Source organism: Argopecten irradians, chromosome 10 (genome assembly GCF_041381155.1).
Source record: "Argopecten irradians isolate NY chromosome 10, Ai_NY, whole genome shotgun sequence".
Classification (NCBI taxonomy): Eukaryota; Metazoa; Mollusca; class Bivalvia; order Pectinida; family Pectinidae; genus Argopecten; species Argopecten irradians.
In genome coordinates, this window is record NC_091143.1 from 7,058,883 (window position 1) to 7,071,376 (window position 12,494).

The following is a 12,494-nucleotide window of genomic DNA, read 5'->3' on the forward strand; positions in this document are numbered from 1 at the left end:
GTAGTCATCACATTTGTGTGACAGTTACTCCATAAAACATCATACCAGGTAGTCATCACTTTGTGTGACAGTTACTCCATAAAACATCAACAGGTAGTCATCCTTTGGTGACAGTTACTCCATAAACATCATCAGGTAGTCATCACTTTGTGTGACAGTTACTCCATAAAACATCATACCAGGTAGTCATCACTTTGTGTGACAGTTACTCCATAAAACATCATACCAGGTAGTCATCACTTTGTGTGACAGTTACTCCATAAAACATCATAACCAGGTAGTCATCACTTTGTGTGACAGTTACTCCATAAAACATCATACCAGGTAGTCATCACTTTGTGTGACAGTTACTCCATAAAACATCAAACCAGGTAGTCATCACTTTGTGTGACAGTTACTCCCGAAAACATCATACCAGGTAGTCATCACTTTGTGTGACAGTTACTCCAAAACATCATACCAGGTAGTCATCACTTTGTGTGACAGTTACTCCATAAAAACATCATACCAGGTAGCATCAACTTTGTGTGACAGTTACTCCATAAAACATCATACCAGGTATCATCACTTTGTGTGACAGTTACTCCATAAAACATCATACCAGGTAGTCATCACTTTGTGTGACAGTTACTCCATAAAACATCATACCAGGTAGTCATCACTTTGTGTGACAGTTACTCCATAAAACATCATACCAGGTAGTCATCATTGTGTGACTTCAAACCAGGTAGTCATCACTTTGTGTGACAGTTACTCCATAAAACATCATACCAGGTAGTCATCACTTTTGTGTGACAGTTACTCCATAAAACATCATACCAGGTAGTCATCACTTTGTGTGTGACAGTTACTCCATAAAACATCATACCAGGTAGTCATCACTTTGTGTGACAGTTACTCCATAAAACATCATACCAGGTAGTCATCACTTTGTGTGACAGTTACTCCATAAAACATCATACCAGGTAGTCATCACTTTGTGTGACAGTTACTCCATAAAACATCATACCAGGTAGTCATCACTTTGTGTGACAGTTACTCCCAGTGAACACATCTAAAATACCAGGTAGTCATCACTTTGTGTGACAGTTACTCCAAAACATCATACCAGGTAGTCATCACTTTGTGTGACAGTTACTCCATAAAACATCATACCAGGTAGTCATCACTTTGTGTGACAGTTACTCCATAAAACATCATACCAGGTAGTCATCACTTTGTGTGACAGTTACTCCATAAAACATACCAGGTAGTCATCACTTTGTGTGACATTACTCAAACTTACCAGGTATTCATCACTTTGTGTGACAGTTACTCCATAAAACTTATACCAGGTAGTCATCACTTTGTGTGACAGTTACTCCATAAAACATCATACCAGGTAGTCATCACTTTGTGTGACAGTTACTCCATAAAACATCATACCAGGTAGTCATCACTTTGTGTGACAGTTACTCCATAAAACATCATACCAGGTAGTCATCACTTTGTGTGACAGTTACTCCCGAAAACATCATACCAGGTAGTCATCACTTTTGTGTGACAGTTACTCCATAAAACATCATACCAGGTAGTCATCACTTTGTGTGACAGTTACTCCATAAAACATCATACCAGGTAGTCATCACTTTGTGTGACAGTTACTCCATAAAACATCATACCAGGTAGTCATCACTTTGTGTGACAGTTACTCCCGAACACATCATACCAGGTAGTCATAACTTTGTGTGACAGTTACTCCATAAAACATCATACCAGGTAGTCATCACTTTGTGTGACAGTTACTCCATAAAACATCAAACCAGGTAGTCATCACTTTGTGTGACAGTTACTCCATAAAACTTCAAACCAGGTAGTCATCACTTTGTGTGACAGTTACTCCATAAAACATCATACCAGGTAGTCATCACTTTTGTGTGACAGTTACTCCATAAAACATCATACCAGGTAGTCATCACTTTTGTGTGACAGTTACTCCATAAAACATCATACCAGGTAGTCATCACTTTGTGTGACAGTTACTCCATAAAACATCATACCAGGTAGTCATCACTTTGTGTGACAGTTACTCCCCGAACACATCATACCAGGTAGTCATCACTTTTGTGTGACAGTTACTCCATAAAACATCATACCAGGTAGTCATCACTTTGTGTGACAGTTACTCCATAAAACATCAAACCAGGTAGTCATCACTTTGTGTGACAGTTACTCCATAAAACATCAATACCAGGTAGTCATCACTTTGTGTGACAGTTACTCCATAAAACTTTCAAACCAGGTAGTCATCACTTTGTGTGACAGTTACTCCATAAAACATCATACCAGGTAGTCATCACTTTGTGTGACAGTTACTCCATAAAACATCATACCAGGTAGTCATCACTTTGTGTGACAGTTACTCCCGAACACATCATACCAGGTAGTCATCACTTTGTGTGACAGTTACTCCCGAACACATCATACCAGGTAGTCATCACTTTGTGTGACAGTTACTCCATAAAACATCATACCAGGTAGTCATCACTTTGTGTGACAGTTACTCCATAAAACATCAAACCAGGTAGTCATCACTTTGTGTGACAGTTACTCCATAAAACATCATACCAGGTAGTCATCACTTTGTGTGACAGTTACTCCATAAAACATCATACCAGGTAGTCATCACTTTGTGTGACAGTTACTCCATAAAACATCATACCAGGTAGTCATCACTTTGTGTGACAGTTACTCCATAAAACATCATACCAGGTAGTCATCACTTTGTGTGACAGTTACTCCATAAAACATCATACCAGGTAGTCATCACTTTGTGTGACAGTTACTCCATAAAACATCATACCAGGTAGTCATCACTTTGTGTGACAGTTACTCCATAAAACATCATACCAGGTAGTCATCACTTTGTGTGACAGTTACTCCATAAAACTTCATACCAGGTAGTCATCACTTTGTGTGACAGTTACTCCATAAAACATCATACCAGGTAGTCATCACTTTGTGTGACAGTTACTCCATAAAACATCATACAAGGTAGTCATCACTTTGTGTGACAGTTACTCCATAAAACATCATACCAGGTAGTCATCACTTTGTGTGACAGTTACTCCCGAAAACATCATACCAGGTAGTCATCACTTTGTGTGACAGTTACTCCATAAAACATCATACCAGGTAGTCATCACTTTGTGTGACAGTTACTCCATAAAACATCATACCAGGTAGTCATCACTTTGTGTGACAGTTACTCCATAAAACATCATACCAGGTAGTCATCACTTTGTGTGACAGTTACTCCATAAAACTTTAAACCAGGTAGTCATCACTTTGTGTGACAGTTACTCCATAAAACATCATACCAGGTAGTCATCACTTTGTGTGACAGTTACTCCATAAAACATCATACCAGGTAGTCATCACTTTGTGTGACAGTTACTCCATAAAACATCATACCAGGTAGTCATCACTTTGTGTGACAGTTACTCCATAAAACATCATACCAGGTAGTCATCACTTTGTGTGACAGTTACTCCATAAAACATTATACCAGGTAGTCATCACTTTGTGTGACAGTTACTCCATAAAACATCATACCAGGTAGTCATCACTTTGTGTGACAGTTACTCCCGAAAACATCATACCAGGTAGTCATCACTTTGTGTGACAGTTACTCCATAAAACATCATACCAGGTAGTCATCACTTTGTGTGACAGTTACTCCATAAAACATCATACCAGGTAGTCATCACTTTGTGTGACAGTTACTCCATAAAACATCATACCAGGTAGTCATCACTTTGTGTGACAGTTACTCCATAAAACTTCAAACCAGGTAGTCATCACTTTGTGTGACAGTTACTCCATAAAACATCAAACCAGGTAGTCATCACTTTGTGTGACAGTTACTCCATAAAACATCATACAAGGTAGTCATATCTTTGTGTGTCAGTTATTCCATAAAACATAAAACCATGTAGTCATCACTTTGTGTGACAGCTACTCCATAAAACATCAAACCAGGTAGTCCTCACTTTGTGTGATAGTTACTCCATAAAACATCAAACCAGATAATCATCACTTTGTGTGACAGTAACTCCACAAAACATCAAACCAGGTAGTCATCACTTTGTGTGAAAGTTGCTCTCGAAACTGAGGTTTGAAATAAAATTTTGATTCCAAGAATTTGAATTAATAATGTTTTGCTTTTAAAATTTTGAAAAAAAAAATCGTTCAATAGTGTTTTGCCCAGGATTTAATCGTTAGTACGCGGGACGTTTCTCCTGATTCACGACCATCTTCCCTTCACAGATAACATCTATGCCTTCTACAAACAGGACTTTCACAGAAGAAGGAAGGTATTTCCGTGGAAATACGATCATACCTCAGTCATGCATTATGGTATGAAGGTGAGTGTACATACTCCTAGTGATGTAATCATTTGTCGATAAATAATTTTCAGAATTATTTGTACATATACATGTACCATGATACATTTTAGTATATTCCTATACATAGGCATCCTAGAAAAGGTGGCAAACTGTCACATAAATATAGGATCTTACATGAGTGATCATTTCATATGAGATTTTATAAGTTTTTATTTTTGCGAGCCTTGGCGAGCAAAATTTAAAACTTTGAGACGAGTTGTTTCGCAATCGATGTAAATTAAATTAAGTTTATATTTTATATATTAACACAAACAAATTTAAGATACTTTTTATCACATAACTACAAAAACCTACATAAGACTAGGAAGAATTTCACGTCAAGATATATTCCGAAAATTCGCCGGAAGCCGCCATTTTGTCCCGCCGTCCTGACGTTATTTTATTGTTTGTCGTCACAATGAATATTTCCATCCAATGAAAATGAAAATCTCTCCAGGTTATATAAAACTAGTGGACTATGCAAAAATATTGCACGGGCGAAATCACTGGATATCAGACGGATTATGTGATAAACCTTTTCCTTTGTATATTACTGACATCAGTGTGATCTTTTATACCTTATGGTATGGATATGTTTCTAGGCTTTCAACAAAAATGGTCTACCTGTCATTACACTGCTGGACCCACGCATGAAGTATCTGATAGGAGACAGCGAGTCACAGTTCTTTTACTTCCTGAGAGAGGCCGAGGAGGTGTACAGGTGTACAGGTAGGGCACGGGGCATGCGTACACGGATACGGTTCAGGTAGTTGGATAAGTGTGCATTTGCGTATGCTAGGACGCAGAGCATATATAAGGTCTTGTAGCAGGTGTGAACTAGTAACAGAAATTATGAAAATAATAGATTATAGATTCACACAAACAAGATTTTGATACAAACCATCCGAAACTCATTCTTAGCTTTTACTGGTGTTGCATGTTATTTTTTACATACTGTTTTCATTTTCAGATGACAAATGTCCTAACTATAACGTAACCTGTGCGTATGAAGGCTACCTTACCTACAGAAATGGTCGTTGTGAATGTCGCTGTATCGCAGGGCTAGATCCCGCAACCAACTGCACCACCATTGAAGATGTTGGTATGCAGACTGTTAGTTTTCTTTCCTTCATTTAGAATTCTCTGCATATTTTGTCATCACTCTCTGTCAACAACTCTCTGTGTAATAATGGTAACAGACATTCATTGTTTTTGACTTCCTCCAAATCGTCCATATTGATCTATATCTTAGCCCTACATAGAAGTGCTTATCAAATATAGTTTGTGCAAATGTAAGTGAAGAAGAGGTAAGATATTTTTGAAATTGAGATTTAATATTTTGTTTTCATTTATTTTATGCTAAAATTTCACAATTAATGAACAAATACACTATTTTCACAAATATCAAGCGAATGCCGAGAAAAATAACGAGTGGCCTACCGGAGGATATTCTATGCTCAAGGTGAAAGACGTGGAGTGTCCGGGTGGTTCAAAGAAGGGTTCCATCACCCATTACGGTCAAGGGGACCGCTCACGTGATTACAGTGTTGCTGGTAGTGTGACGTCACAAGCTACAAAACTCGAGTTCTGTACATTTAAATCGACCATTTCTGGGACATTGGAAACATGGCCACCAGGAGAATACTGTATTTCACGAGCTGGAGGACTCTGTCCAAAAGGTAAGGTATAAAGAGGAAAAACAAAAATAAAGGAAAGAGATAAAAAAGACAAACATATAAAACAATAACTAAATATACAAAGAATTCAAGAAAAATGTCACAATCGACGGATTGGTAAGTAGATAAAAAGAAGAATAAAAGAACTTACAAACTAAAGAACAAAGATACAAAGGAAATTTATTAATTATTATAATACTTCATACCTTAATCAATTGATTTAAATATATATTATACATTCGTTTTTCTTAGACCATAAGGTGATAAAAAGATTTGATTTTCTCCTAGGGTTTACCAATGGGTTCTTACAGTATGCAGACTCCAGGTCTCCTGTCACAGCCGGTGTTATTCCTGATGGCAACTTTACACGGCACACGAAACTGGAGTTCTGCTGCAGAAAAGACGGGGATAAATATAACCCTATAGAGCTTCCTATTTCTCAACCGTTTATATTGTGGAAACAACATGCTAAAGGCTGCCAGAAAGTGCAAGGTACTCGGTATGACATATGGTGTAGACCCATATGTAATATAATGATAAATTAGCTTTATCCTTTTTTTCTCAAATTATTTCATGCTTCTTTAGAATAATGATTTTACCACATCAAATAACCATAAACCTTTGCTGGAATGCAAAATTGAATTCGACGTCATATTCTATATTACATATTTCCAATAATTTCCAATTCTATTACCCTGTTGACCGTTGTTCCAGGTGCAGTAAGTTTCTCCCAGTATTTTGAATTTACCAACCAACGACGTACACGGATCCCACAGATCAATCGACCAGTACCTCTTTATAGACGCCGCCAAAACATAATGCGTCTAAGCGTATGCCTTTATAGGCCTGTGAAGACATGTAAGTATTCAATATAACATCTTGTCATTTGTTGAAATGAAAAGACATGTAAGAATGAGTCTATTCACGTATACCGAAAGGAGGAAATGAATATTAGATCACATGTATCTCAAATCCAGAACTAAATGGATTCTTAGAAGTATGGTCGCGTATTGTAGTTTGTAAGGTATTCGTGTTTCATCTAACAGGAAAGTTCGATCCCTGACTCAGACGACGAGAGGCCAGGGGTCTCCTGGTCGTCAAGGAAACGTTTGTTATTGGAAGTATTATATGATTCAATAAACTGCAATTTTCTAGTGCGGATGAATATTCTATATGTCTTTGATCATGAGTGCATTATGGTTGATTAAATGCCTACACAAATTCATATTGTATGAACAGCATACTGTACATAAGAGAGCATATTACACAAATATTGAACGTTGGCATTTAAGGCCTTATAAGGATGACAAATTGAAATGTTCAGATTGCGGCGGCATCATCCACTTGACGGAAGCCGACGCCATCCAGGAAATTATGTCACCCAACTTTCCTGACCCCTACCGGCCGCTCTCCGTATGCACATGGGTAATTCAGGTAAGACAACAACGAAGACTTTGTCATAATAAGTATGGGAGAAACACCGAAAACCGTGGAATAGTCAAGATAATGAATTTTTCGAGGCCTGGATGGATACTGAATACTGTTTATCGAATATTGAATATCTTTTATACTATAATAATTATCTAATTGAATAATCAAACTATGTACATATTAGAACCATAAATGTTGGTTAACTCCAATTGTATAAAAAATTGCATTCAATCTCCTAACAATTTTTTTTCATATTCAACTGGAGACAAAATGCTCATTTGTTGTCAGACTCTCATACACAATGGGGACAACCTACGTCACCGGAAGTGATATCGGACACACAAAAACAATGAAAAAACGCCCGCTTCAAGATAAAAATCGGCTGAAATTATGACATAAAAGCAATGCATCTTCTAAATCTATCGTGCGTCAAAGACAGTGTATTGTTAGAGATTCTGTGAAGCTATTAAATATCGTCAAACTAGCTCAGATAATGCAAACACTTCTACACAATATTTTTCGACAGCAGGGATATCGGTCACATTTTATTCAATAAAACGTTAAGAGTTGTAAATAAATAAAATTTACTGTCACAAAACCGTCCCGTTTACTAATATGTAATATATGACTGTTGAAAGAAAATATTTCATTCATTACATCTGCTAGTGGAGAAACATAGACGGTGCTTAATTAGAAATTATGAAAGTGATATCGGTCACACTTAGAACTTTAGGGGTAACGGTCACATCCAAAGTTACGAAAACTGAATATTACAGCTTTGTACATGTAGTCGTTATTTACGCATTCTTGCAACTCCAATGGATTTTTCTAACCCACCATCAGCAAATGGTTGGCAAGCTATAAAAATAGCCTTCCCCTCATTGCTCGTCATCCGTCCGTCTTTTATATCTGTTATTTCTCTGAAAGTACTGGAGGGGTTTCATAATCCAGTTATGTATAACAGATTTCGAAATCAATCCGAAATCGATTTATTTCGATACCGCTACATGTATTTGACAGAGAGTATAAAGGATCTTTTTTAAATTTCATATTTAGAAAGTCATATTTCTTGATTCTAATAGATGGACTTGTTGCTATGGTTCAAATTCAACATGTGAGCTTAATACTTAATGAACCTTTGTGGAATTTTATAAGTACTACATATATCTCTCTCTCTCTCTTATTGTGCATAATGCACCAATGGGAAAACGCGGTAGTCGATAACTTGAAGCTCGTTACCATGTAAACATACAATTATCAAATATCTTGTTCGATATCAGATATTTTGATAATAATTTTTAACATAGGATTGTATTTAATAATGCTCATTTTTGAGACAGATAAGATTACAAAATAATGAATATTTGGCTATCTTGAAATTATTTGACGACCACGATGCTTTAAAGCATTCATATACATATAATTACTTTTTCACTGCAACCCTTATATGTATACTTACCAAGCGCATTTGTTTTGCTTTATAAATTTGTTTGCATATGATCATTTGTGCTATTGTTTTTAAGATATATTTTAAGTACATTTTCAATCGTTACTGTGTGTTAAATCTGTGGAGAAGTTATTAGTGAACTGTACTAACGCTATCAGCTAAACAGCTAAAAACCCTCAGTGATCCTGTCTATCATGTATTCACGTATTTCTGTAGCTTATAGATCAGTGTGTTTTTTCCTTTTGTTTACATCGGATGCCTTTACATCTTTAAGTTTTATGTAGTTTCTTGTATATTGTCACTGCGAAGTTTTTAGATTATAATTACTTTAACACAGAAACGTACTTCAAAAGAGTACAATGGTACTCCATGGAGATGTAGTTTGTCTGCTTGGTAAGGGTTGCCTCAGTTCTACTTTGCTTCAGCAAACGTTCCACGCAAAGACAATGCAAGAACAAAGGGTGTGTACAAATACATGTACAGACAAAAACGAAACAATATACAGTGTACGAATAACCAAAGTATTCAGAAAAAAATAGTTACCATTTGCTGATAGGGGGTTAAAATATCGACTACCAAGATCAGATAAATTCAACAAAAGTATTTTGGCGTCTTATCTGCAGTTTTCGTAACTTTGGATGTGACCGTTACCCCTAAAGTTCTAAGTGTGACCGATATCACTTTCATAATTTCTAATTAAACATCGTATATGATTCTCCACTATCAGATATAATGAATGAAATATTTTCTTTCAACAGTCATATAACACATATTAGTAAACGGGACAGTTTAGTGGCAGCAAAATTTATTTATTTGCAATTTATAACGTTTTAGTGACTAAAATGTGACCGATATCCCTGCTGTCGAAAAATATTGTGTCGAGGTGTTTGCATAATCTGAGCTAGTTTGACGATATCTAATAATTTCCCAGAGTCTCTAACAATACACTGTCTTTGACGCACGATAGATTTAGAAGATGCATTGCTTTTATGTCATAATTTTAGCCGATTTTCATCTTGAAGCGGGCGTTTTTCCATTGTTTTTGTGTGCCCGATATCACTTCCGGTGACGTAGGTTGTCCCCATTGATACATATTCCAAGGGGATGGGTCATTGTGCATAAGCACAGGGACTTTTTGGCCTAATATCTCATGGTGTGTATGTATGTTAGTCTGTAAATAAATGAGCATGATTCTTATCCCTATCCAAAAACTACAATCATTAGGAATATGAAATCCAAATAACTAAACTTGTTCTGAAACATTTTCTATTAAAAATAAAATTGGAGTTACCCCCCTTTAACTAGTAATTATCAATACTATACTGTAACTAGTTTAATTCATTTGTATATATAAATATATGTATTACTGAATTGCAGAATGAATTCATATATATACTTTAAAATATGATCTGGAGAGGACTTAAATAGGCGTAGCCTGATGTCCATTCCTATTGATGTACATAATATCAATAAAATATTGATGAAATTGAAATTATCTTGACTATTTCACAGTTTGGGGTGTTTCTCATGCTTAAAACATGGCACAGAATGTCTCTGGTACTATCCACTATTACACTGGGTATTAATAAGTATAGGGAGAAACACCGAAAACCGTGGAATAGTCAAGATAATGAATTGTTCGAGGCCCGTAAGGGCCGAAAACTATTCATTATCTTGACTATTTCACAGTTTGATGTGTTTCTCATACTTAAAACATGGCACAAAATGTCTCTGGTACTATCCACTATTACACTATTACACTATTACACTGGGTATTGTTTAACTATTCCACAGCTCCAGGTAAACCCTAACTATTCAAACTTGAAACCTATTCATGATTCATTTCATTATCCCACTCGGAGAACAAGATTCATGATTTGTATGATTTTTTGAAAGATCCATGCACAGGTTCTATATGGTACTCATACTGAAACATTTACTCACTTTAGTTTTCACGGTTCAATAAGGTGGACCGTAAATTAGTAGCTCTGTATCCAGATTTAACACAGTAGTGATGATTTTTGGATATAGTTTGAAGTCATTTGGGCAAAAAAATCCCCATGCAGCACAGGCCTTAGAGGGAGCTTATCAAAATTTAGTGAAAAAGCAAAATTTTCCCCAATATTTTGGATCATGATACTACCGGTACATATACACACAAAAAGTGAAATCATGTGGCAGAAGAGTGTTTTTTGAAAGTGTTCCTTCGGAATTATTATCTTCATGAAAGGTGTTGGGATGTTAAGTTTGATAGATACCATTTGAAATATGAAGTGATTTGGATATAAGATATATGGAAAAATCATGTCAAGCATCTATTATTTCATTTTGGCAGATAATTCAGCATTTGTCTCATGAAATTTAATTTTAATATTCTCTCTTCTGGATTTGTTTTAGTGAATTCTTTTCTTGTTTATTGATGCAATAGCTGTGAAAAATGAAATATATTTTAGGAATAAAGTGATGGAACTTGTATATATCGGTATTATGAAAATATGTCACGACAACGTTGACAAGTATCTGAGTTAATCTCTAATCCATTTCTCCGAGGATTTAATAAATGAGGATGTATTTCTGAATATACATGCTAGGCCATGTGCACCAGTCTCTACATTTATCTTCAACTTTGGAATAATTTCCTTTTCCTGCAGAATAGTTCACAAACTATTCCACAGCAAAAGGTGGCTATTCACCAGCAGTAAGTGATAATAGTAGACTTTGCTCCGACTATACCTCAAGCTATAATAATAGATGGCATTACAGCCATGTTTAATAGGACGTAATCAAAATTTGTGGAATATAAAAAAAAGAGTTTTACTTTATAATATTAAGTATCTATTTCTAAACATTAATTCAACATTATACAGCTATTTATTTCATCAGTATAGCCAAAGGCAACCGACTGCACTTAAATTGATATAATCTTAATAACTGTATTATTTATACTTTCTATGAGTACACGTAGCGTGTTTGTCTTACAGAGTCCTCCTAGCACTACAATGCAGCTACGATTTTCCGAATTTGAAATCCCAACGTCGTCTGATGATTCGACTGTTTGTCAGGATGCCGTAGAGATTCGCTCATTTCTGCCTGGACAACCCGGGATACCGTACGTACTTAACTATTCACTTTGGCGAACACAGTCACACGGGTGTACTGTATAGTTGTTAAGTCTCGTCATTTACCATTGGGCACTTACTCTCATTTGTATTCCTCAAATCATCTGTGTGGCCTTTCAAAACGTTTTTAAATGACAGAGTTTGGCATATAAAACCTTGGGTTTTGAAAATTTGCAAAGTATTAAATTTCGCAAATAAGGGTTAATCTGCTGTTGCAATGGCATTCCATAGATTTCACAGATAAGATTGTCGACGTTTAACAACAAAAGTGTGTTTACGATTTACCATATCGCTCATGGAATATTTACATTCTAACTATAGAAGTGATTTTATTGCCGATGCCATTTGAAACTCGGTTGATATCCTATTTCCATAAGTTGGACATAGGTAGTAA

The 12,494-nt window shown here is 35.9% G+C and overlaps 1 protein-coding gene across 1 annotated transcript in view; it reads left to right on the forward strand.

Annotated features, from left to right (window-relative positions):
• Nucleotides 1–12,494, forward strand: part of LOC138334060 (uncharacterized) — a 47,802-nt gene that overhangs the window by 25,512 nt on the left and 9,796 nt on the right. Inside the window, exons 7-14 of the mRNA XM_069282775.1 lie at nucleotides 4,309–4,406; nucleotides 5,030–5,156; nucleotides 5,398–5,529; nucleotides 5,837–6,106; nucleotides 6,392–6,595; nucleotides 6,818–6,961; nucleotides 7,428–7,537; nucleotides 11,963–12,090. Of these exons, the coding sequence (XP_069138876.1) occupies nucleotides 4,309–4,406; nucleotides 5,030–5,156; nucleotides 5,398–5,529; nucleotides 5,837–6,106; nucleotides 6,392–6,595; nucleotides 6,818–6,961; nucleotides 7,428–7,537; nucleotides 11,963–12,090 (1,213 nt within the window). The remainder of the gene's footprint in view (nucleotides 1–4,308; nucleotides 4,407–5,029; nucleotides 5,157–5,397; nucleotides 5,530–5,836; nucleotides 6,107–6,391; nucleotides 6,596–6,817; nucleotides 6,962–7,427; nucleotides 7,538–11,962; nucleotides 12,091–12,494) is intronic.